Here is a 26,209-nt window from a genome sequence, read left to right on the forward strand (position 1 = left end):
GTGACAGAGGGTGAGGAGGAAGACGAGGGGAAACTTTTTTTTACAGCCAACTGGTAGTTACTGTTTGATGCCCGAACACAATCTCAGTCTCATATTCGTTTATCGTGTCAGTGAGTCAGCGTTGTTGTCGTCTGAGTGAGATTTGTATTTTTTTTTTTGGACTGTCTTTCCTGTGGCGAGGCTAAAGTCGTGAACGGCGACCCCCGGCTGAAAACCCATCAGAAGTTTGTTCGAGTATAAATACGCAAGAAGAGGAGGAACTATGACCAACAGAGAAGACGAATATGACTATCTTTTTAAAGGTGAGTTACGCTGTTTATCTACCCAGCCTCGTTAGCTACATTTCACCTGTGAGCCAGCAGCGTCATTTGATGCCGAGCTGTCTCAAGTGTTGACCCGCATGCCTCACAACACGACACACAGGACGAGGTTTATCAGACACAAAAGGGCACCTGCTCTCAACTGTGACAGCTATATAGTCCAGACATAAGTTACGACCTGGCTTCAAAAGCTGTTCAAGCCATATGATTGCAACATAAGCAGGCAGCTTAAACACGGACTCTTGTGTTTCACGTTAAGCAGCAGCAGCATCTGCTGTGTGGAGTCATTATCTTGAAGGCCTGTGATGCAATCATCTTGGGATGCGGCGTTGGTCAACAAGGGGGTCACAATAAGCTCCAGTGTGGCGACAAGTCAACCCAACCTCGATCCACACTTGTTGAGGAAAGAAAATAAGAGTTGTGTCCTTTTCTAAGTTATGCACCTGAGGAGTTCAGGGTCGACTGAAAACCACCTGTGTTTGTAGTCTCATACAGGTTGCTATTGCTTTAATGATCACACCACTGAAACCTAGCAAGTCAAATATAAAAGCTGTTATTCTGCTAACAGTTAAGAAAGTATATAACTTTCTAAATGAGGAGTTTGTCCTCTTAGTTTTGCACCTGAGGAGTTCAGGGTCGACTGAAAACCACCTGTTGTAGTCTGAATACTGGTCTAGGATTAAACCAACTTTTGCTCTAATTCTTACTCCACTTAAACTTAACAACTTAAATATAAAAGGTTATTATTCTCTAAACAATTCAGAAAGTATATAACTTCCTTTTTTTTAAATATCATCAAACTTATCTGGTGCTCAGATATTTTTGCAGACACATTATCTAATAATGTATCAGCTGGTACCAAATGTACTGTATTAGGAGTTAAAGTGATTGTTTCCATTTGGCTATCTTTTATCTTCTGTTTCAAACGTGTACCTTGACAAAAGCAAGGGGAAATTAAGTGCCCATAGTCAGTTCAAATATAGAAGCCTAAACAAGCGTGTGTTGTCAAACTGGAAATACCTGCATGAAGTGTGTGTTTGGCCACAGAGGAGCTCTGTCACCGAGCATAGAAAGGATGAGATTTTTGCTCACTCATTCTCAGATAAAGTGACATCGTGTCTGGTAGCCAAATAGCAAATTTATCTGAATCATGTGCAGTAATGCAAGGACACACTGATAAGGTATCGGCTGCCATTCAGTCTTTCGCTTAAACCAGGAAAGAGCTAACACACTGTTGCTGTGGCTCTCCTTTGTTCCTTCAACCTCCTTTTGTCCCTCGCAGTTGGATAGCATGAGTCAAGTTTGGTGAGCTCTCAGTGAGTCACATAAACCTTTCCCTACTGATGGGGGCATCAGCACAGGAAGTCATCCTGCTGTCTTGCTGAAGATAAACCTCTTTCTGTGTATTTGATTATCGTTGGCCGTCAAAATTGTTCAAAATCTTTCCAGCTGCGTCAAATTAACACATATTTGTTGGTTGAAAGCATGATTCACTACCCAAAAGACTGATTTAAAATCCATCAGCTTATTGTAGATAGTGTGTGCTATATATTTTTAGATTTTAAATTACTCTAAAACATAAAACTCATCGTAACAAATCAGCTTTGTGATGCATTTTGATGCCATAAAATCAGTACTGATAAGAAAATAATTATCTTGCTGTACTAAAAGGTATCTCTTTTTGATAGCCTGCATTAGCCATAATTATACATTAGCCAGCTTTAATTTCACATGTATAGAAATGATTGGATTTGTTATATGATGGTTTTATTCCTTTTGAAGGGATTCAGATGATTTAATTTAATCTCACTGAACAGACAGTTACCGTAGACTCATTAGAGTCACTACAGTCATTCATAGGCTAGGCTCCATCACTGGGCGCAGGGTTGTTTAATATAATAGAGAAGTGTCTTTTCTTTTGACCTGAAGAATGCAAACCCAACAATAGGTTAGTTAAATGGGTGTGTAATGCAGCCATCATATTACCTGTCTGATGGCAGCAGACCTGGAAATGGTTGCATAATCATTTTTTGTCCTCCGCCCAAGATCTTTTGTGTGGGATAAAAAGGGGAATGTTACCTCTTTGGTGTGCAGGAAAGCTACATTGTTGGGATGTGTAGTTCCCGAGGCTTCCCATTTTCCTATTTTGTATTAATTACAAAGTCTAAATAATGCTTACGGGGAAATAAGACCTCAGACAGCCCTAAATGTGGACAGGTTTGTACCTGTGTCTGTTACACCATTGTCACACTGCCAAACCTGAACGCACACAGTCTCCCTGTAGAATGAGCAGCGTTGCTTAAATGTGAGCGTGGTCGATTTGTTAATGCCGTTTCAACATTCCTCAACAAGTTCCTATTTCTTAATAGCAGGGTGGTGTGCAGTTGGTGGGGTTGGTTCCTTTTGACGGGCTGACTCACCTGATAATTGTGGAAGTAGTTTTCAGACAACCAGTACTGCCTGCTTCAGTACAGAATAACCCAGCCGAGGAGGAAACACAGATTTAACCCTTTAAACAGGCAGCGTGCACCAGGAGACAGAGACTCTTTAACCCCCCTTTAGGAGCATGATTGGTTAAAGTGGTTGTTCAATTGTATGTGCCTTGAATTGGTAGAATTGAAGCTTGTTGTAAGTCTATACTTTGATAGAAATGATAATCAGTTTAGAAGCTCAAGCTAGTATGTAATAATAATGATAATGATAATAATAACTTTATTTATGTAGCACCTTTTTAAAAATGTGAAGTTTACCTGGTGCTTTGACAAACAAAGCAAAAGCAGTACAATGCAAAGCAAGACACAAAACACAGAGAGCAGACTGACACTGATAAGATGAGGATAGAGGACAATGAAATACAGTAAGGAGATGATGAAAATATAATATAAAAGTCTATAAATAAAATAAAATAAAATAAAAGACATCACATAAAGGCTAGTCGGTAGAAAAAGTTTTGAGAAGGGATTTAAAAGAAGTGATTCTGCCAGTCTGATTTTTCCTCAGTATGTATGATATTAATGATCAGGGAACTTCTCTTTATCAAATAAAACATTTAGTTTCTTGCCATTATGATGATTGTTATGCGTTAATATGGGTAACCTGGTGGAGATACAACTCATAAAATCCAAAATATAACTTTTTTTATTTTTCACATCTCATTTTCCACTCCTCCCTGTTTAAGGGTTAAAGCTTCCGTCTCTTGTTCTTCTTGTTTCCATAATTCAATACTAACATTGAAAAAAAATAGCTCACTGTAAAATGAAAATGTAGTCATTTACTATTCATATCAGTAGAAACACTGAAGTGTATGTATGCTTTGGGAAGCGTGAAATATTAAAACAGGGTTAGGTTTGGGTTAGTCGGAACAGTATTTTTTTGCAGTGAATTTTGATTAATTACAGCCTGTAAAACAGGAGGATAGCTTACTCATACAAATTGATTTGTGCATACATGTGATATAATCAATGGCTCAATTCTTTCCATGATTAAAAAAAACTCTTCCTCAACTGATTTAAAGCCCTACAGTCAAATACAGTCATGACTGAAGTACGTGCGCTGCTGAAATCTGCAGTGGAGCGGATCACTGGCTTCATCTGGATTTGTGCGCTCAGTCTGCATATATTTCCTGGAAAGAGCAGGTGGTTCTAATATTTTTTGTCTACTCGGTGGGAGTCCCCTGAGTTTCTGCTTTACCTTGGCTGGGAGCCACATATGTGCGTCACTGGCGAGGCAGGCTGTCTATTAGGAATGAAAATCAAATTTAATTAGAGAATTCGAGCCATCTTGTGCAGTGTAACTTCTTTGTGACTTGATGGGCTGTTTCAGCAAAGGTCGACCATGTGTTTGTCCTTACTGCTGCAGCTGTGCTCCTCAAACACACCCATCACATATCATACTACATAATAATCATGTAAAGTCAATTCTCCATATGTATTTTTAATTCTTAAAAATGATATCTTGTACTGCTTTGTTTATTCACCTTTTGATAATTGTTCCTTTTTTTCTTTGTCTGAATTGCCCCCTTTTTTTTTCCTACAGTGGTGCTGATTGGAGATTCAGGTGTAGGGAAGAGCAACCTGCTGTCCCGCTTCACCCGAAATGAGTTCAACCTGGAGAGTAAGAGCACCATCGGGGTGGAGTTTGCCACGCGCAGCATCCAGGTAGAAGGCAAGACCATCAAGGCTCAGATCTGGGACACGGCCGGACAGGAGCGATACCGAGCTATCACTTCTGCGTGAGTACAGCCCATTATTTAAGATGTTTCGAAAGCACAAGCACACTGAAACACACACTCCTCTCAAACACACTCACACACACACACACACACACACACACACACACACACACACACACACACACACACACACACACACACACACACACACACACACACACACACACACATACAGATCGATAGTGGATCTTTTTTTATTAAGTCTAGAGACACACAGATTCACATGCACTGCTTAAAATTAGCATATTTGATTCTACACAAGTACAGGAACTTAAAAGTGCCCCTTTTTTGCTTCCTCATGTATTTGCATTACCAACAGTAAATAGTTCACAAGTTTTGGCTATGTGAGGTCCAGTACATAACTTGAAATGGTGTGCCACTCTTATTTATGATGAATTAATTTTAAAATCAACCAGTTGGACTGTTTTTATTATTCCTAAAAAGTTAGAAAGAAATCATTTACGTGATTAAAGATACAAAATGTGCTTTTTTAGCCTTGGGGCAGAAAGCGTTTTGCTAATCACCGTTTCCTCCTCATTTCTCAGTCAAATTGCTTGTTCCACAATTTGTCACTTTTTTTTTTTTTTTGATAAGTTGTCTTGTTACCTTGAAGCAGCAGCCAACCCCGAGGCAGTGACACGTTCTGTATCAGACACCCACAGGCGCTGAGGAAGCAGGCAGCCAGTCTTACACCGCAGTAAACAATATCATTAAATGTTTAGCTTCGTCTGCAGTTGTTTTTTAGCTTTATTGTTTAATTTCTAGCTCTTGCAATTCATCGACGCACTTGAAGAGATTCCTGAAATCAACAGTCAACGAAAAGAAAAACTTAGTTAGCTGTAGTTCATATTTCTTTCTACCCCTTTTTTTAATGTTTTCCAGGTACTATCGTGGAGCAGTTGGAGCTCTCTTGGTTTATGACATTGCCAAGCACCTGACGTATGAAAATGCTGAGCGCTGGCTGAAGGAGCTGCAGGACCACGCAGACAGCAACATAGTCATCATGTTAGTGGGCAACAAAAGCGATCTGCGCCACCTAAGGGCGGTACCCACAGACGAGGCCAAGGCCTTCGCAGGTACTGTCACTGTAACGGTGTAGTGTGTGAGTGCATACATTATGTAGCCTGTATTGGCCTGTGAGGTTCTAACACTCTGCCTCATTAGCTGATCGCCAGGTTAAAGCTGCGATAATGAGCAAAGATGGACTGACCCCTAGCTGCTTTAATTAGGTCGTTATGTTGCCCTAAAGGACTCTCTAACATATTATCATGTGTGTTGCTGACAGTCAATTTAATTAATGCATATGCTTGTGTAATAAGTTTTCTTTTAGTTTAGTTTGCACTGTTTAGTTTTGCACTCCTCCTTCGGCGCTTATTCTCACTGGAAACACCCATGTTGGAAATGTTTGCACTGCGATACTGTAAGGCACTTTACGTAAACGCACCCGCCAAATGGCATACGTCCTTGGTTTGAATTTTCTTTGAGTACATGTAAGAAGCTCTCCAGAAAGAATACCTCCAGGTGAAAAGGGCTCAATCTGAATTAATTAAACTTCCATTTGTCTCGGCCCTTTTGAGAATTTCAGGGCTTTTGTTTCAAAGCAGATTTATTATATTTTAAAGGCGGCCTTGTATTCCACGCAAGTATGACATTGTCAACCTTTTGACACTTATTATTTTAGATTGGTTGGGCCATGTGTTTACTCTTGACCTTGGGTTCATTGGCTTTCATCCAATTCAGTGTTGCACCTGCTTTGACTGGTAAATGACTCATGATGGGATTGGCTACAAGAGCATGAAATATATGAATCCTGTTGATCCATATTAGAGTCAAGAAAGTCATTTTCACTGCAAGATCAACATTTTCATAAGTCAGTGCTATTTGCTTAGAGTGCTGTCTGTACCATTACACACCATCATATATGATCCTACTTTACATAAATGCCATGTGGTGGAGAAGTAAATGCAAAGAGTATTATAATGCAACAAGTGAAGGGTTTTCACTGAAGAACACAACAGCAACAAAGCACCAGTCTGTTGCCTCACTTATGCCACCGTGTGACAATTACACTTTCACCAATAATACTAATCATTTATTTCTTAATTTCATTTTTAGTTCATAATCCTCTTTATACTTAAAATTGCAATGTACAGATTAAAAAAAGATAGAAGAAAAATGCACAGATTTAAGACTAGGACAGAAACAAAGTAATTGATTAACTAATGAATCAACAGATTTAATTATTATTTCTTAAGTGTTTATCAGTCCAGTCAAAATATCAAACATTCGCTGGTTAAAATCTTCGCAAATATGAAGGGATACTTGTGTCTCTTTTTTCATAGAGTATCACACATTTATACAGAGACACACAGATCCACATCCATTGCTTAAAATGAGCATATTATTGATTTTGGATATTTTTTGGTTGTTGGTCAGATTGAGTCAAACTTTTTTGTTTAAAATAGCATTTTTCATTCTGGTAACTTTTGATTTTGTTGTGACTTTATTGAACTTGGACTCTGTCCCATAGACGATGTACCCAAGTACAATAAAATCACAATAAGGATGTTCTTTATACGACAAGCGTTGCTGGAGTTTTGAACTTTTCCCACTGTTTTCCTTCTCCATGCACCTTTGGAAGTAGATCAAGTTGTGCCAATGATCCATACTAAACTGTAAAGATTTATTGACTATTTGAAAAGTTTGACAGGTGAATTATGCATATACATATGTAAAATAGTAGTGTAATTGTTTTAAATGGGATGTGTATCTCTCAGCATACCATAAGTTTGGGTTTTTAAAGGTTTTCATCAGATTACAAACCATAATTTTCTTTACTTTGTCTGCTTAGTCTTGGTCAGGATGTAGTTACACAGTACAGAGCAGAGCAACCAAACAGGAAGCAGCTAATGTAATTGCTCGTAAACATTTCACTGGAGTGAGTTCATTTCTGCTGCTGTAAGAGTTAAAGACTGAAATCCTTACATTGATAATGACTTCCTCTATCAGATGAGCAGTGCTGCAATGGTACAGTACACGACGTGTCAGTGTAGTTATGAAAGTTAAAAATAAAATGCAGGCCTATAACACGTTGTGACATCATGTACATCTTGTGCTTTACAGAAAAACATGGCTTGTCTTTTCTGGAGACGTCAGCGTTAGACTCATCTAATGTGGAGCTGGCTTTCCAAACTATTCTCACAGGTGAGCTTCACATTGTTTTTTTCTATATATCAAATCATAGAGTGAAAGTACATTTGATCCTGAAGGGGCACTGATGTCTAAAGCCTCTACGCTATTTAGTAATGATGCTTTATCTATAAAGTGATTTGTCTGAAAGTGTTACGTTTCCATCCAGACTTTAATGGGGTTTATGTAACACCATCTGTCCTCTGCCACTAGATGGCAGCACAATCCATCTAATCGGTTGTCTGTGTCGCTTGCTGATGTGCAGCATGTGGCAAGAAAAAACACCTGAATCTTTTTTTTTAAGGTCAAAACCATGAGTAATTGGCACACTGAAAGACCACTCAGCCAATCAATCCTGGTGAGAGCTGCTATGAAGATGGCCAATCACCAGCAAACTACAAAGCCCTGGTCATTGTGGTCTCAAATCCACTTTGACCCACTGTACCAGATGCATGTGCTTGTTGAACAAAGACACTCTGGTAGTGGTTTACAGATATGTTTTCTCAAATAAATGTCTGTGAGCAGTTTCCCCAGGAGACATATAGCCACACTAACAAGTTCATTTGATGTGGAAGATTTGGTAACATGTAGAAAAAAGCAATTGTTGTGACTGACTCAACCCCTGGAGTGCCTAAAGGGAAAATTGAACACTGAGTGGTGCCTCCACTTCAATTGCTCCAGGGGCTATCAGTCTGCAAGTATGTGCCACTTGCTGTTTGCATTCATCTTCTGCTCTGTGTTCAATTCCCTGACGCCTCTACTTGAACTGCTTGAGCCATTCTGCCCACACCGAAGCTTTATCAGTAATTTCTAATTCATGAAAACTTCAAACCAACAAGCTCCATTGAGCTAACGTTGCTAATTAGCTCATTAAGGGAGGAGAGGAGAGGAAGTTAGCAGTGCATTAGCAGGCCAGTAAGAACTGAACTTTAAACCCAACGGAGCAGAGAAGATGCAAGTGAATATATCAGCAGCAGACCGAGCGCAGGTCAGAGAGTCATCCTGTTTGGTTATTGTCTATATAGGCACAGCAGCTGGTGATGTGTAGGGTCTGTAGTAATGAGTCATGGTTTAACCACCTGACGTGTCACGTCACAGTCAGAACCAGGACTCTTGTTTAACTTTCTTGCTTAATAGGCAGTTTTTATTTCAGGACTGTTTTGTTCCACATCTGGCTGTAGTTTGGAGTTAAAGAGGCAGTATGCAACAGAGAGGTGTTCACGTAGTCCTGCTCTCTGTCTCTCTATCTGTCTCTCTCTCTCTCTCTCTCTCTCTCTCTCTCTTCCTGTCCCTCTTTCTCTCCTTGAACAACTAAGCACTCCACTGGCATCTAAGCTAAAGTTTAAGAAACTGGAATTCAGAGCTTTATTGAAGTAGATGTTGAGGTCAAGTAAACTGCAATAAAAGATCAGCATTGAAGTTCACTTGTGTGTTTAAAGCTTGAGCTCCTGTCTGCTTGTACTTTCTACTTATCCACATGAGCATCCAGGTTAACAGAAGCACATCACAGACCCATAATGTATAATGTGCATTTAGTTATTGCAGTTTTAATACAGAATGGATTGCATGTTGTAGCTTTGGGGAATGCCTAAAATGAGACTTGGTAGTGCCACATGACACAACGATGCCAGTTTAGGATGGAAAGAATCTTCCACGGCTGCCAGGAGTCTGGATAGAACAGTTGTTGTTCAGTTTTGCCATGCTGTTTGTCCTTATCACAATATGTCCCACTGTTGGCTGGATTTATAGGCATCTACACATAACTCATTCCCTTTCACCCTTCTCTCCATCACAGCCATCTACAACATCGTGTCACAGAGGCAGATGTCAGGACGAAGCGACTCAGACTTCTCACCAGCCTCCAATGTAGTGCCCATCACGGTTGAGCCCACCCAAAACTCAGCCAATAAGGGTCTGTGCTGCCAGACCAACTGAGACCTTACCACTGACCTCCTCCTTCACCTCCAGGCAATTTGGAGAAAAAGCCAGATAGACAAAGAGGGACAGACAGATGGACAGGGATAAATGAAGAGACAGGTAGAGAGAACCGTTTCACACAAAGACACTTGTACTGGGCTTTATTTAGTACATTGTCTGGCTAAGAAGATTTAACAGTATGAAGAGAGGGATCAGTGAAGGAAGGGTAGTAAAAAAAAATAAAATAAAAGTTTAGATACCGGACAGGGGTGGTGTGGTGAGAGTGGGAAGAAAACAGGTGAGATGCGCCCCCTGCACAAAGTTTTGTGGTTCCACTTGGGGCTTGATCAGCTTTTAAAAATGAAAGAGGTACATGATCAGAATTGATTCACAATCTAATGAAAGATTTAACACATTTATAAGATCCCCTTTTTTTTGTTTCTCATCATGATTTCTGTGTTTTCAACCTGTCCTCCCTTTTTTTGAAAGCTCTATTTTATTAAAAGCCACTAAATGATTTCCCTCAGTTTCCCATTATCAGGATAAAGTGCAAAAAATAAAAAAACCCTTCTGTCACCACTGTCATTCCCATTTTCCCAAAATGTTAAGCTGGAATACAATATTTATTGAAAACTATATTAAGGTCTTGTTTGGCCAGAGGGTTTGCATTTTAACACTGGTTGGTTGAACTTTTCCACACTCTGTCGCTTTTCTTTTTTTGGTGATGCTTTTGCTTCAGCCCACAATCATCTCAGTGTAAAGATGCTCGAAAGGGCAACTACCCCTCACTAATGGAGGAGCAGGGGCTTCATGCCATTTTTCTTAAATGCACATGCTGGAATTTTTGTCGAAGCTGGTTGGTTCAAATTATGTTCCACCAGACCACTCAGAGCAATAACATCCCTCCCTAACAGTGACATGTAATTTCTTTTTGATTGCTTTTGATCTTTGTTTGGAAGGCTTTCCTGCTCTGTGCACACTTTGTACTCTACAGATGAGTCATGCTCTTACAAGCTTTGCACAGTATTAACTCTAAATGAGATGGGATAGCTGCATCACTAGTGGATGGGTTAACCGCCGATGGGATAGCTCTATTGATGACCATCTCACCCCTGGCCTGACCTTTTTCGGGTGTAATGGGAGAGATTAGGGAATTGGTTTAAATGCATGGACAACCCTTTTGCTGCCGCTGCTGCCTGCTAGCTTGTATGGATGGATGGATGGATGGGTGGATGGATAATGTTTCAGGGGGCGAGGTAGTGAGGGCACTCAGCCCTGCCCTGCTCCTGTGGTCTCTGATGTACCCGAGATGGCTTGTTTTACTGTAAATGAAATCCTCCACTGCCTTCTCACCTACTCTTTTCTGTCTCTCTCTACACTGTATGTAACTGGAACAGGACTCTGCCTTCCGGGATCTCCCTGAGGTCTGCCCTCACTCTCACTTGTCTTTATTTCCTGTGTGTGTGTGCGTGTGTGTGTGGGGTGTGGGGTGGGGGGTGGGGATGGGGGTTGTATTCAGGAGCCAGGATTGGAGTTGTTAGTATCTAATAGTTTTAATAGATGAGGAAAAGGAGAGAGGATGGTAGTGTTAGGAAGGGCTTGATTAAATTCAAAGGTTATGCACACAGATTGTGTTTGTCCTGCTGATGTGTTTCCACATCAACACTCACTTCTGTTGACTTCAGAGGTCTTAAACTTGGTGGTGTAGGTTAGGGCTTTTTAAACATTTATTCTAATATATGTATATTTGGACTGCATATGTATAAATAAATGTAATTTGTTATAGTTTGTCTCACGTCTCTTTAAGATGTTTTTGAACAATAAAACGGCTGCAAGGAGCTGGCTTCCTCATTAGTGAATCTGGTAGAGGGGCATAATTAATTGAATGAATCACAAGTTAAGGTACCATGATTGCTAATAAGAGAATATTGACATGATTATATTCTTTCACTTTCATTTTGGATGTCCACTGTAATTTAATAACACAATATTTGCACAATGCTGAAAAGTGATCCTCTTCCTCTGATCACTGGGATTAAAATACAAACGGTCATCCTCACCATTACATTAAAAACAGACAGATGCAGCCTCTAATATGTTCCCCTTTTTTTTAAAACAAAAAAACACAATTAGTTTCAATTGGAGATCATTTCAATTTTGTTTTTATTAGAAACATTTACAATACATCTTGAATCTTGGAAAAATAACAAAGAACCAGAACTAACATGGCGCAGATACAATAATAATAATAAAAATGTCTCCAAAAAATGTAATTCACAAAAAAACATGTGCTATAAGAAATAAACCTGCAATATCACATGCCTTGTAAGGGGCATGGCACACTGTAACAGAGTTCAAAGACTTCTTTTTTTTTTGTTCTTTTTTTTTTTTTTTTCCATCCATCAAAGTTGACGGTCAGCCACAGAGAGCCACATGAGCAACCCTCTTTCACTGTTCACAGAGAAACCAGAAACTAACGCCAGGTGATGCTGGCCCAAAAACTAATGCACTACGACCACTATTAGACCGGTATGAAACACTTCTACTGTGCTGGAAAAATTGGAAACGCTACCAAAGACAAACTGTCAGACTGTATTGGCCTCTTTGGAGAAGGTTGCGAGTTTCACCAGTGAGCGCCACTTAAGTCCCCATCCTGTACATGCAGCAGAAAAATGTGCCATTGTAGTGTTTTTGTCAAGTTTTTTTTTTCTTTTTTTAAATCTGTATCGACTCTTACACAAACTAATAACTTCAAGTTAATTCATATGAGGTGCAAACTCTTTCATCACTAACAGGTAACTGAGAATACAAAAAAAAAAAATCTGACTTTGATATGGGGACTGCAATGGTCTCTTTGCCTGGCAACAAACTCATGTCAACTTTCTAGTTTCCAAAGAGACTCCAACTATGAAAATCTACAGAGGAGAAACAGCCCAAGTGTGCTCATGTTAAAAGGATAACACAGAACTTGCACAGTTTCTCCTGTCTAAGTGACCATACAACATACATGCAAACTAGTACGGTAATGAATCTGTTTGAGTGTGTGTGTTTGTGTGTGTGTGTGTATAAGTGTGCATCTAGTTACATAGATCTACTACACAGTGCGCTGTTGTCCTCTCCTAGATGCCTTTCGCTCAATTTGCACACTTCACCTAATTAACACATTAGGGGAAGTCTGTCATAAAGGCTTTCTTTAAGCTGATTATGCTCTGTCGCTATCGATCACAAACTGAGTAGTAGATGTAGAAAATGTATGAATGAAAGTGTGTACAAGTTATTTGTGGCCCCATTTGCAAAGAGGGCCACAGCTGCCTCATTCATTCCAAGCGTTGCAGTCGTAACATGTTTTATACGTTTGATAAGTAAAAGCGAGTTTAGATTACAGAGGAAATGAGTAATGCGTTTCAGTCAGTAACATGGGGTTAGTTGAAAGGGGGAGAAGGGTTACAGCAAGCAGCACTGCACAAAGAATGCTGATGCAGGAAAAATATATAATTGAGGCACAAAATTGATGCTCTGTGACTAAAATATCTCCAAATTCTAAAAAATATTATATTATTTTCTGTAATTATTCCATTGCGACTGCACTGATGTTGACGTTAATGCATGTCTGAAGTTAAAATTTAAGCTATGGGGTAACTCTTGTTCCATTTACTTCATTTACCGTGAAGTACATGGAAAAGACGAGCATCCATAACTTTCATAAATAAAACTTCTAAACTTCTTTTCTCATTTTACTTATTAGTAGAAACTGACTTCCCTGTGTTTAGAAATATATTAACTTCTTGTAATTTTAATTAAAAAACAAAATGTCTTGAGGTTACTCATAAATATGTTGCTTCATTTTTTTTTTTTTACTTTTCATAAATAACATCCAGATACTGACTTTTTTTTCCTCTGCTTTCTATGAAATAATAACCCATGTTAGCAAAATAGATTTGAGAAACTGTAATATGTTTTTTTTTTATTCATTTTAAGTTACTTTCTATAAATGTATGTGGAAGAACTCAAATATAGTCTACGTTGAAAACTCGCAAATTCTTTCCAAAAAACAAAAACTTAAAGCTCACTTGTAAATTGACAAAACAATAAGCATAAGGAGTGCATTAAGTTGAGTGGTCTTTTTTTTTCTTTTTACATTCAATGCATTACTTGCTCAATGTGTGATTTAGACAGGTTGGTACAATTGCTTAAGTGCATCCATTGAAAATAAGGATTTCCTATCACTCCTTAAAAGGGATTCTACATAAATGCATAAAGACCTTTTCATATCAAGAGAAGAAAAAACATCAACAGTTTCTACCATTACTATAATAGTAAGCTTAATACAATATTGTAAATAATACTAACAAGAAATTAATAAAACAAATGTCACTGTGAGTCACCCCACCCCTTTGTAGCTCCACTGAATTAAAAAGTATTTCTTACTTCTTGGGTGAGTTGGACAAATGAAACTTACACCTTAGTATATTCTTAAGAATCATAATTAAACTTTATGTATCAATTAGTTAAACTACACGGTAAATATATGATTTTAAACCGATGTTCACTTTAAGGTCTTTAAAGCTTTTTATACACTCCAGGTATCAGGCTGATGAATTCTTAATGCGATCTTAACTTTTTTTTTTTCTCTCAGATAAATCTTAACTACTGTACTATATTTTACTAACATGCAGTTAAACTCAAGGATACAGTCAATGGCTCTCTAAACGATATTAACTTAAACCACAGTGTTGCTTTGTTCACTATTACAGTCACCTTGCTTACATCCAAGGTGCTCTCTTACAGTTAACTCTGAGGGGTCTTGAAAAATGAGGAATTCATTCTGCGTCTTCACTGGCTTGTCGCTGTCAACATGATTTTTTCTCAGTCTGAGGGGTTTTTTTGTTTTTTCTTTTAGATACTTGGCAGTCCCTTTTTTTTTTTTATCTCAACTTCTCCAGATCGGTCAGTTTTTCAGAAAGATTAAGACTAGACTGTTTTCCCCCCTCCAACAATCTAACCAGGACAATAGAAAACTACTCAAAGGACTGTGTAAGTGCCAGGATGTGCTTTAAGCTGGGGTCTTTGGGGAGAAGTAAGTCTGTTACCGGCGCCTCTGTAGTATTAAACTAATCTTACAACACTGAAACATGATATGCCTTCATTTCACAGATATCGATTAAGTGGCCTCTAAGACTTTTGGGTAAACAGAGTGTTTCTATCTTTGAGATTATTTCTTAATAATCCTGATTCAATAATAAACTTTAAACAAAGATGATTTTTGATGACGTGACAAGTTAGCTCATGTCCTCTCAATGTATTTTGTTCTTTGGCTACGTTTGACCTTTTTTTTCCTCTCTCTCTCTCTCTCTCTTAAAAAATAATACAGATGAAAAGTTGGTGCAACACAAGTATCAAATAGAGCCATGAAATCAGAAAGTTACTAATATGTAAACACAACTCATCTTAAGATATGCTAGAAGTAAGACGCCTGTAAAGAATCAGAGCTCTTCACATGGACAACATGACTGCATTGAGAGAGTGACTGGTACAGTACATCATATCATGTTGTCCTACCCTCCAGTTCTCACTGCTGTGTGTACAGTTTTGACCAAAGCCTTTAAGACATCAGTCTGTCATCAGTTAAGTCACCAGCTCCTGCTCTTTAACAAACAGGACAGACATCAGTGCTTACGCTTTTGGCTTTGTTTACACTTGACTGATCGCTTCTACAGCGGAACTGAGATTTCCTCTTAAGTCACAGAAATTACAGTTTCATCATTTCAGTGCTACTCAGGAGAAGGAATCCTCAAGTTTGTCCTGACCCACCCTGCCATCTGATTGATAATCAACATAAAAAGTAAAAAATAAAAAAATTCAAAATTAAGCAATCAAATGACTAAGACCCTGATGAACACAACAAGAACAATTACTTATCCTGAAACTGTTACTAATTAATCATCTCTGTTTCTACACTGGCGTGAATCCATAATGAATTGTGAGTAGACATGAGACAGAAATGGTTATCCTAATAATCAAGGTCAATTTCTGAATAGAATATTATTTAAAGAACTGACTAAGCAGGCTCCTCTGTTTATTGTCCCAGTATAGTCCTATTATTGCTTTTCATCCTAATATACATAGAAACTGATTTATTCATTAGGGGTTAGGTTATTACACATACAATTCATTGGAATTTTTATTTGAGACTGGATTTATACAGTAGCGGCTTCATAAAAGGATATTCATTATTACAGTTTATAGTAGTGTCTGGTTAATTTTTTATCTATATATTTGGATGAAATACTAAGTTAATCAGTTTTAAATAATATTTCTTAAATGTATGAATCTATCTAATATACTATTATAGTCAAAAGGATGATGGGACGCATATATAAAAGATTTACTCTCCCTAAAACTCAGAAACATTTTGAATTCAATATGCTAAAACATTGACAATGACACTTTCAGTTTGTAAAAATAATCAAAACCTCACTTTAAGCAGGCCTTTGTCTGGATGTCCGTAACTGATACACATACTGTATTTACATAGATGCTCAGAGTGCTTTCCCATAAAGTACAATACTCATTAACTTATACAGCGTCTAAACAGGGAGAATCTCCAATAAGCCCTCTCTTCATTAAACCAGTGCAAAACTCAAATCAAGTCATCAGCATTGACTAAATGGACGAGAGGTCTCCCAAATAACCACTAGTACTAGTATTAAGAATAACAAGAACCACCATAATACAAAAAATGATAGGGAATCCTTATGTGCATGTCTTTCAAATTCTATGAAATATATTTCACCATCAGTGGTCGGTTTGGTATTATTCAAATGCGCATGTTTTGTAATAAGGTGCTTTGCTCTACATTTTGAAGTTGTGTTGTTTGAGGAGCCTAATTTCCTGAATCCCTCTAATCCCCACCGTTGCAATTTGATTCACATTCTTTACTCCAAAAATAAGTTATTTAAAAGTTGTGTGTTTTGTAGGGGGCGGTACTATGAAAAGGCAAAAGTTGCTACCTTGTATGCCAGAGTAATGGCTGTATTTTAATAAAAAATATTAAGGCAGAAAATTAAAAAAAATACTAAGTTCAAAGAGCAGTGTTATATACTGCCTTGAATTCCACGTTGAAAGCTTAGGCCAAACCACTGTGCAATTTCTCCATCCATAAAATGATAACTATTCTTTACGTCTACATCTGATAGATTTAGGGTACTTTTTGCGAGTACAGTGCTTTCCTTACAGTCCACATGTAGTGAGTGGTCTGCTTCGTACACATTTTTTTGTTGGTTTTTTTTTGTTGCTTTTTTTAAGGAGGCTTTTTTGTGTCCTTGAAGACACAATTTGTAATTGTCAATTTTTTATTTTTTTTTTATTTTTGGGAGACAGAAGCTGAGTTTAATTGTTCTCCAATACAACACAAGAGAGGCCTGCTGAATCTCCATGGTTCCCTGTCATCTCTACTGGCCCACATGTGACAACAACTCAAAACTTGCGGCAAGACTTGAATGATCAGTAAGATTGGTAGAGTTTTTTAGAGCATGCTTCTTTCTTTCTCCAGCCGAACTGAATAGCCCCCCCCCCCCCTCCTATCATTCAACAGCTTTAATCCCTACCCCATCCGCTCTGCTCTAGCCCTCTGAAATCCCCAGGCTGGGGCTAAGGCAGACGCAGAGGGTGTGTAATTTGATTCAGCATGAGTGCTGGTTAAATGGGGCGTTTCCTCTGCTTTCCTGTCAATTACAATTGTCTGATTTCATTTTGGAAGCTCAAAGCAAGGGGGGCTGCCATTTGCTGAGGCCTGGGTGTCCATAGTGAAGGGGCAGCTGCAGGATGTCCCATACAGTAGCGAGCTGGCATGGGGGGGGGTGGTCGGGAGGTAAAGAGGGGCGGGAGCTTTGTGGAAACTTCGATCTGCGCTGCCGCTGTCACACAAACAGAACCCCCATCCAAATTTCAGGGAGGTGCAGTTGGGGAAGGGGAGGGGTGGGTTAATGCTGCACCTCGTGTGATAAGATCACGCAATCTTTCTTTGTATGTTAAAATGAGCACATTTTCATTATCTGGGAAGAGTATATGGCAAATTGCGTGACATAACGTTCAAAATAGGTAACTGGTGCATCTCCTGATAACTGTAGATAATTTATTTAGCTTCTAAGCCTCCCCTCATTTCACAGGCGCTGCCAAATTCGGCTAGTGTCTTTCAAATTTTGCGTGTGTGTGTGTGTGTGTGTGTGTGTGTGTATGTGTATGTGTGTTTTGGGACAAAAGAGGCCCCCTCTCCCCAGTAGGGATAGCTCAGAGCAGCAGAAAAGGAGAGGAAAGGGGGGAGGAAGGGGTAAGAGGGAGTGGAAGGAGGGGGTTCTGTTCGCCCAGCTGCATCCAGACCATCCAGCCCCCTCTGTGCTTGTAACAGTGGGGCGGGGCAGTAAGGGGCTCGCTACAGGACCCTGTCTTTACCCCTCACACAGCTCCAGAGTCCCCACACGGTCCGCACCTGGACCAACCCATTTGCCTAATTATCAATGAGTAGATCCAGGCCGTGTCCGAGCACTCTGCAGCCCACGCCGCTACTGGGCCCAGACAATACGCCCCTCTCAGCGAGGCCTTCGAAAGCAAACGATCGAACTGTAAGCAGGGGGAGACATAAAAGCCACTCCCAAAGAAAAGAGAGAAAGAAAGGGGGCTAAGCGAGACCTCCAACTTGAGGTCACAGCCACAGTGTGCCATGAAACACCTGCTCCTGTACAGCTTTGCTAATTACAGGGGAGACAGCAGGCCCCTCGGAGCTCACACATAATGCTGTTCCTATTGGAGACGTGAGTTAGGATTACTGATTTGGGACTCTGTATTTTACAGTGTCAACTATTTTAATCGGAGTCTGCTGCTGAATCAGGAGACATTTTACACTTTTACTCTGCTTCTGTCCACACACTAATTCTCCTCCTTATTTACAGTGCACACCTCTGAGCAATGCTTGTCGACTGAAGCTCTTGTTTTGTCCTATATCGTTCAGCGACTGTGGCCAAACGACCACACAAGACAATAAAGCGCGGTTAAGGTGGCTTTGAAACAAGTCCATCGGGGAGACAGATATCAAGAACTGGCCAACTGGATGAATTCCAAGGCTTTCGGCCTCACAAATTAAATCAGTGCTTTAAGCCAACCGAGGAACCACATGCTTTTCAAGTGCCACGAGGAGCAAGCATTACTGAATCTTTTCAACAAACTGCAGTGACCAAAGTGTAATCAATGGCTACTGGAAAGAAAATGTACTTTATACAACTTAGATCTAGCTCTGTGAAAAACGGTACCAATACAATTTAACCAATTACTATAAATAAATGATGTAATGTCCTTTTTAGCAGTAATGTGGTTTTATGAGATTATAAAGGTATAAGAGTGAAATGAGTGGCTGTTTTTTTTGTTTTCTTGTATGGTTTACAAGGGTTTGACTAGATCCAATCTATCCACATTTTCTCTGCTAGAATTAATATCTATTTTGGACCAATTATATCACAGTCAAACTGAAATGTCTTAATTCACCTTCAAATCAGCTCCTGAATTTTCTAGGTATGATTGACAATCTTATTTTAGTCCCAAGATGATTGTATGGTGCGGTGCAATGAATTTTTTATTTGTTCCTTCTAATAACAACATTGACTTTCTAGGTTAGTCAGGTGCAGATTGGGTACCTCAACAATCATCTTCTTCCTTCCATATAAACCCACTTCATGGTAAAATAAAAATTTGAATAATAAAATGTTCACATTACTGTCTACCTCTGCGTACACTGTGATTCATGAATGAAAAACAGCAGCAGTCAAAAAACTGAAAATGCAAGGTACTATACTTCTCTTATAAACAAAACTTTTATAAAATATATATGCATATATATATAAAAGAAAAACTTAAAAATATTTCTTATACTTTTTAGTAAAGCAAGCAGTGCCTTCTAAAATATCTGCTTGATTGTTTTTAAATTTTCTGAAAAACAAAAAAGTACTTGTGTATTATAATAATAATCATAATAACAGTAAATAATTATTGAACAAACACTGACAAAACTAATGATAAAAACTGATGTGGTTCCTTAAGAGAATATTCGGATGGCCTGTGTGACCTGGGTGTGGCACACTGGGCACTCCGGGTGGTTGAGCTCACAGATTCGGATGGCACACTCCATGCAGAAGAGGTTATGGCCACAGGGCACCAAGGCAGCCGTAACTTTGCTCTCAAAGCAGGTCATGCAGTCCCGCACAGTGGCCGGTGGCGAGTCCGGCACTGGCAGACGGCCTGGAAACCCCTCGCCGGCTGAGGTGGGCTCACTGTGGGCGCGACGGGCCTGGGCATGAGGTGAGCCGGATACGGGCACAATGCTGGTGACTGAAGAGTTGTTGTTACTTCCACCTCCGCAGGACTCGGGTAAGCCTGGGGAGAGTCTGGTCAGAGGGAGAGGGAGGCCTCCGAAGCTCTTGGAACGCTGCTGGGCGTAGAAGGCCACCTGTTTGGGGTAGTCGGGGTCGCCCCAGCTCTGGGTACCCTCAGATCCAAAATAAGAGCAGGGCTTCTCTCCGGAGCTAGAGAAGTTGCCCTTGTTATAGATTCCCCCTCCTTCACCTCCTCCTCCTCCTCCTCCTCCTCCCCCTCCAACCATGGCATCTGAGAAGTTCTGGCGGTAGCTGCTGGTGAGGGGCTTGCGCTGGCCCCCCTGCAGCCCCCACACCTGCTGTAGCCGGCTCTCCAGACCACCGCTGCTGCCCGCTGGGCTGCTTCCACCATTCGGCCCCAGACAGTCATTCTCATTATTGTGGTCGTGCAGACCTCCTGTTCGGAAGGCGATGTGTGCTTCAATCTCCTCGCGGGCCCGCTCGGCGTTGCTGGGTGACCCCGTGATTTCAAAGACAGGGTCGCGGTCTCGACTTGGAGTGACGATGTAAGTGCAGGTTTGCTGCTGGATGCGTTTGATGGTGGAGCCCTTAGGCCCCACAACCAGCCCCACGACACGATATGGCACTCTCACCTGAATGGTGGTCTGACCTGGCAAAGGTGTTGGCGGGGAGCCACTAAAGGACACCCCCAGCTTGTTGCGGGATGCCCGAAGCATGGAGAAGTGCTCAGCAGCAGAGATGATTTCACGGCGGGCCAATGCAACATCCTCCTTCCGGCCAGTGATTAAGAACACCGGTTCCTCTCCTCTAACGGGGGTTTTGATGTAGGTGTTGGTCTTGGCCCGCAGGGCTTTGATCTTGCAACCTGCAGAGAAACAACAACATGCATTTTAAAATAAGTAAATTTGATACGCCATGTCAATTATGCGATTCACAAATCAAGTTAAAAGGTTACGCGTGGGCACACACTTTATCAACCTGAGCTGTTAGAAATCTACAGTTGTCCTCTGTTCAGTGTAAATTTAGATTTATTCACTATTTATGATCATTTTAACTCACAGGTTTTTGCTGGCAAAGGGTACACAGATGTATTACCATAATTTAAGAGGTTTCAAGCACCCAAGCATTAGTGCACTAATTTATTAGCTCTAAATCAGACTCACAACTGACTAAGAGATACATGGGTCGTGCAGAGGTATTGGCCAGCTTAGATATGAATGTTGTGAAGGATTGAAGAGCAGCAGATGCGATACATTTACAGTATGTTGGTGAGCAATCACTGCATGACCTCTCCTTGAACTTAAGAGACAATACAGGCAACCCACATGTGCTCAGTTTTTGAGCATTTATTGCTCTGAGTCTGCCCTGTTTTTGATCAGTGTGTAATAGTTTACTCTATTAAGTGCTTTTAAGGTAGAGTCTTAATGTGAGAGTGCAGGGTAATGTTATTTCATGACAAATTACCCGACTCTGTAATGGGACAGAGCAGGATATACACTAAATCACTGATTATTTAGGAGGATTGTCAGGTACATTTGAGGTCAAAGAGAACGTGGTATGAAAATACAGCAATACTGTTTATATTCCACCCATGAAGACCATTGAACGGGTCAGTTTTCATTCAGAAATGGAGTCATTATCCTCATTAAGAGTTTCACTTTTGGTATTGACGAATCCAACATGCCTCTCCTGTCTCTTTTTGGATGAGCAAGAACCATCAGGCGTCTATTCAGTGAGCTCATCTTACCAGTCTCCAGCTGCTTCAGATCACACAGCACACCATTGCATTACCTATCTAAAAATCAAAGCAGCAGGTATCCTAGGGGTTTAAAGACACTTTAAGTTGAAGACGAATGTCTCGCTAATGCTACTAAATAGGTCCACTTTGTTCGGGAACACTTACTCCTCAGGAAGCAGTGGCATGGACAGAGGGATAGTGATGCTCTGAAGGTTTAGTACTGCTCATACTCTAAACCAGAAAATACCCTTCGTGGCCATTGCCTCGTATCAGGCTAACAGACCTCTCCAAGGCATAAAGGATCACAGAGCAATTGACAAATTCCTACTGTCGAAACTACGTTGCACCTTTTAATTAGACCAAATTAATGTCTCAATTATAGAATTATCTGTAAACAAAATAGGCAAAGATTAATTAATTGCAACCAGAAATTAAGGTCACTGGAGACAAATGTATTTTCAACTGTTAAACTGCAGTGTAAGAGGTGCCTGTGATTCAAAACAAAGCCACCCTTGATGGGAAGGTGCAAGAGCATCCTCGGGAATCAATGCCTGTGACACTGACAGAGGAAAACAATCATATCTATCTCTTCTTCATCATAACAGGGTGCTCAGTTTGCCAGATTCACCAGGCACGCTGTGATGCACGGTCCTGAGTAGAAGGGGGTGTGTACGTAGTGCCAGCTAACGAAGGGCCTGAATCAAAAAGCAGCTCATCTCAAATCCCCCCAAATCAGCACTTCTTCTCGGTCAAGGCAAAAGGGCCCTCTCGCTGCACTTGTGCTCACTGGATCCACCCTTCGGCTGTCTTCGGTTACCCCATTAAAATTCAAAACTTACACTTCAGAGTAAAGAACAGGAGCTGCAATGAGAGACAAGGAGCACTTAGCAGCACAAACTAAATCCACATTACCCCAGCAGAGGAGCAAGGGGGAACCTATCAGTAAAAGAAGATATCTCAACTCCTCCTAACCTGCTGTGACAATATTTGAGACCTGTTTGTTTTTGTTAGTAACACAAGTTAAGATTTACTGATGGTGCCCTACCCACCCTTGCACTTCCCTCTCAATCCTTCCCCCTATTTCTCCCTCTCCTGACTCAGACAGCCATGTGGTATTGAGAGTGTGCAGTGAAGTGGGGCTCATGAGGAGCCCCTTGTGTTGAGCTCCAAGGCGTGACTCCCATTCAGCTTTTGGATGCTATACTGCCCATCCTTGTTTTTCTCTGCCCCTCTCTCACCCATGGGTTCATCACAACAGTTTAACAAAGGGTGCAGCCACATAAACACCATCACCAAGCAGAAGAAGAGCAAAAACAACAACAACAACAACTTAGGTTCAAGCTTGTTTGCAGCTCCACTAAACATAAATATGTTAACTGGATAAAGTGGAAAAAATCACCTGGAGGCAGCTTTGTTGCAAATGAGCACAAACAACTGAATATTGTGTTTTAAAGAAAGGATTCCCACCTCCTAGTGCAACTTCTCGCTGAGTCACCCTTTTAGACCATCCCGTGTGCCAAGCAGAAACACTGTCTTAATGTGCCCCTCCCCTCAATCCCCCAACCCCACTTTCACACCTTTGTTTGACAGCTGCTGTCATTCAACTTCATGTCTTTGTTAGATTTTAATCTAAAAAAAACCCTCCACCTTTAAGAGAAATAGACAGAATCTATAATGTGTCTGGAATTGAACTTTCCAACTCCCTCTTATGGAGGGAAAAAAAAACAAGGGGACCACGCTCCCTCGCTCTATTGTCCAATTGTGTCACTGGGGCAGTGCGCAACATAAACAACGAGCTGAATAAATTTGAGAAGAGGCTAAACATCCTCCACCATTAAGACCAAATGTCTAAATCTGATTATTTTCTTATAGAGGAATTCAAAGTGAAAGACATTCCTTCTCTCCACCAGCTGCACGTTGCCTTTTTGAACAGTCTGGCGCGTCTCAGACGACAAAGGAAGCAAGTGCTCTCCCTGCTCCAGTGTGTGTCTGTGCGCTGACATTGATGGCGTGGATGTAGAATAATTCGCCCAGGAGGGAACGGGTCTCTCTCTCTCTCTCTTTCATTCCTCTGTGCAAATTCACTCCAAAGCAAAATAAACACAAAAAGCGGCGAACGAGTTTGTTTCAATGTATCAGTCTAACGACGTGAGTGCACCACAACTTGCAACATTGGAGCAGAAAAGTGGGAGGCTGATGTCTCGGGGGAGTACAAAAAAAACACGCGAGCACACACACACACACCACTCCCTTTTCTTTGTCAAATAACACCAGGTAACAGTTAGAGAACAAAAAAAAAACAAAGCACACAGGAAACCACGGCGGGGATAATGCAGCACTGTTAGTGGGATAAAAGCACAAGTTTGGAGGGAAATAATTTGCAAGCCAGCGGTTTACCTTGTCTCCCCACTATTTCGGCCACATGTTCAGAGCTGGGCACTGGGACGCATTCTGTTATGTTGCAGCCTCGTCCTTTGGTCTCACTTGAGGAGCTCTCGTACAGGGCGCACAACTTGCTTTTCCCTTGCAGGATCGCCGTGTCCCCGCCACCTCCGATGCTATTCGTGTGGTTGTGGTGGTTGTTGTTATTGTTACTCCGGTCCTGTACTCCTGTTGTTGGGGCTCCGCCGCCGTCCTCGCCTTCCCCGAGCCCCAGTAGAGATAACTGGCCCAGCGCGACCCTGAGGGCACGGGAGTCGTCTTCCTCCTCATCGGGCGGCACAAGGAGACCTTCGCTTCCGAAGCCGGAGCCGGCCAGATCCCCGCCGTAGCCCCCATTTTTCTCCATGATCCCTGCTAGAACCAGCAGGCTAGGCATGGCTAACAAAAGAGTGTGTGAGACAAAGACAGGGAAAGAGACTGGAGAAACAGCACCCGTGCCGCCTCCTCCTCGCCCCCCTCCTCCTTCCAATTCCCCCCCTTTGCGCTAGTCCCTCCCATAGACCGGCCCCCTCTCTCTCTATCCGCCAGACTTTTCAGTACAGTAGTCTCTCCCCGAGCTCTAGGCAAACGGGACACAAGGCCGTCTGCGCGATAGATGGGGCTGGGCGATGTGTTGCTCCACCCAGTCTGGTTTACACAGCTCCCCTCCTCTCCGAGACAAAACGAGCCGCCCTCCCGTTGTACCATTCCGTCTCAGGTTCCCAAGCCTGTGGCATCTCACATCGAGCTGCCTCCCGTCACCTATAGAAAAAGAAGAAAAAAATGCCTCACCGTTCACCTCCTGCACCTCGCTCCTATTCGTTAACGCAGGCTCGCCCGCAGCTCCACAGCTGCAGCGTATAGCCTGAAAAACCGCATTTTTTTGGCGACTTATGTAAGAATGGCCATCCAGGATGTAAACACTTCTGAATCAAAAGGTGCAACTACAGTGCGCACATGGTCTAGTGGTGCTGCTGCTGAAAAGATGATGTCAACTTTTAGCTTTGGTAGCAAAAACGAGCAGCTCCGGTGTATTTTGAGGGCAATGTGGACTATCTGACATGAATTTTGAGTGTAAAGGAGTTTGTGACATTTTTTTTTGGGGGGGGGGGGGGGGGGGTCCGCCCACCTCTATGTAGCCGTGCTTTGCGGCAGGTCACCGCGTTGTTGTCTCCGGCGCCGTTGCGCATGAGGATGTTATGTATAGGAGGGAGAGAGAGAGAGAGAGAGAGGGTGTCTGGGTGGGGGGGAGGTGGGGGCTGTAGCCTATACGAGCAGGAGAAGAGAAAGGGAGTTGTCAGACAGGCGTTGCAGACCCTATGCAGCGGGTGAACCATCAGAAAAGCCCTTGCACATTTCCCGTTAAAAAAAAAAGAAGAAGAAGAAGGGTGCAGCAGCCCCGGTGAACAAAGAACCGCGCCGTTGGTTTCGCGTACAGACTCCCCAAGATGTCCTCGACAGAAGCCACGCCTGACAGCATGGTTGTAGTATAACACAAAGACTCAAACTGCAGTTAATAATAATACTACTGATAATTATTATATCGCACAGTTAATGCTTATCGTTTGACTTTCTTTCTTTGTTTGTTTGTTTTTTTTTACATCACATTTTCATTGTTCAAAACAGGCACAGCAAAGTACTTAGAAGTTGCATTTATTGCCAATAAAACCTGCAAATGTGTATTTATCTACAATTAATACAAAATATCAGAAAAAATACATGGATGTTTTTCTTATATGATATAAATATTGTTTTTAACAGTGTTAAAAAATATTATTACACTTGGGTCACCACCATAAATTAAGCTTTGGGGAAATTTTGGACCAGGTGTAGATTTATCCACACAGCAACAACTGAAGTCCTTGTTTTGAGCTTCATCAAAGTGTCAGTCTAACTCCAGCTTGGCCTGTTGTTGCCATCTGTGCTTATATGCACGTGTCAGGCTACCTGAATGACAAGGCAAACTCTGGAGATGTTTACTCTCCACCCCACTCAAAATTAAAAGACTTCT

General features: G+C 41.1%; 2 protein-coding genes across 3 annotated transcripts; one reads left to right on the forward strand and one right to left on the reverse strand.

Moving 5' to 3' along the window:
• rab11al (RAB11a, member RAS oncogene family, like) lies at nucleotides 1-11,131 on the forward strand. 2 transcript variants are annotated; one of them, XM_053326636.1, is made up of 5 exons: nucleotides 1-302; nucleotides 4,356-4,551; nucleotides 5,434-5,627; nucleotides 7,675-7,755; nucleotides 9,536-11,131. In XM_053326636.1, the coding sequence occupies exons 1-5, from the start codon at nucleotides 263-265 to the stop codon at nucleotides 9,673-9,675; spliced, it is 651 nt and encodes a 216-aa protein (XP_053182611.1). In that variant the 5' UTR covers nucleotides 1-262; the 3' UTR covers nucleotides 9,676-11,131. The 2 variants fall into 2 exon arrangements, with proteins under 2 accessions (XP_053182611.1, XP_053182612.1); XM_053326637.1 differs by lacking the exon at nucleotides 9,536-11,131 and adding an exon at nucleotides 8,045-8,097.
• Nucleotides 11,132-19,741: 8,610 nt separating this feature from the next.
• Nucleotides 19,742-24,595, reverse strand: mex3a (mex-3 RNA binding family member A). The gene is made up of 2 exons (XM_053327237.1): nucleotides 24,175-24,595; nucleotides 19,742-20,904 (listed from the first exon to the last, which is right to left on the reverse strand). Exons 1-2 carry the CDS (start codon nucleotides 24,593-24,595, stop codon nucleotides 19,742-19,744), a joined length of 1,584 nt encoding a protein of 527 aa, XP_053183212.1.
• Nucleotides 24,596-26,209: the final 1,614 nt, after the last annotated feature.

This window comes from Scomber japonicus, chromosome 10 (assembly GCF_027409825.1).
Source record: "Scomber japonicus isolate fScoJap1 chromosome 10, fScoJap1.pri, whole genome shotgun sequence".
Lineage (NCBI taxonomy): Eukaryota > Metazoa > Chordata > Actinopteri > Scombriformes > Scombridae > Scomber > Scomber japonicus.

What these genes read in the sequence shown, in the direction of transcription:
- mex3a (XM_053327237.1), bottom strand. Translation starts at nt 24,595, where the DNA reads ATGCCTAGCCTGCTGGTTCTAGCAGGGATCATGGAGAAAAATGGGGGC. An exon ending in CGAAATAGTGGGGAGACAAG is followed by an intron (nt 20,905 to 24,174) that starts GTAAACCGCTGG and finishes GTTTCTCTGCAG; the next exon opens with GTTGCAAGATCAAAGCCCTG.
- rab11al (XM_053326636.1), top strand. Translation starts at nt 263, where the DNA reads ATGACCAACAGAGAAGACGAATATGACTATCTTTTTAAAG. An exon ending in TACCGAGCTATCACTTCTGC is followed by an intron (nt 4,552 to 5,433) that starts GTGAGTACAGCC and finishes AATGTTTTCCAG; the next exon opens with GTACTATCGTGGAGCAGTTG. An exon ending in TTTCCAAACTATTCTCACAG is followed by an intron (nt 7,756 to 9,535) that starts GTGAGCTTCACA and finishes TCTCCATCACAG; the next exon opens with CCATCTACAACATCGTGTCA.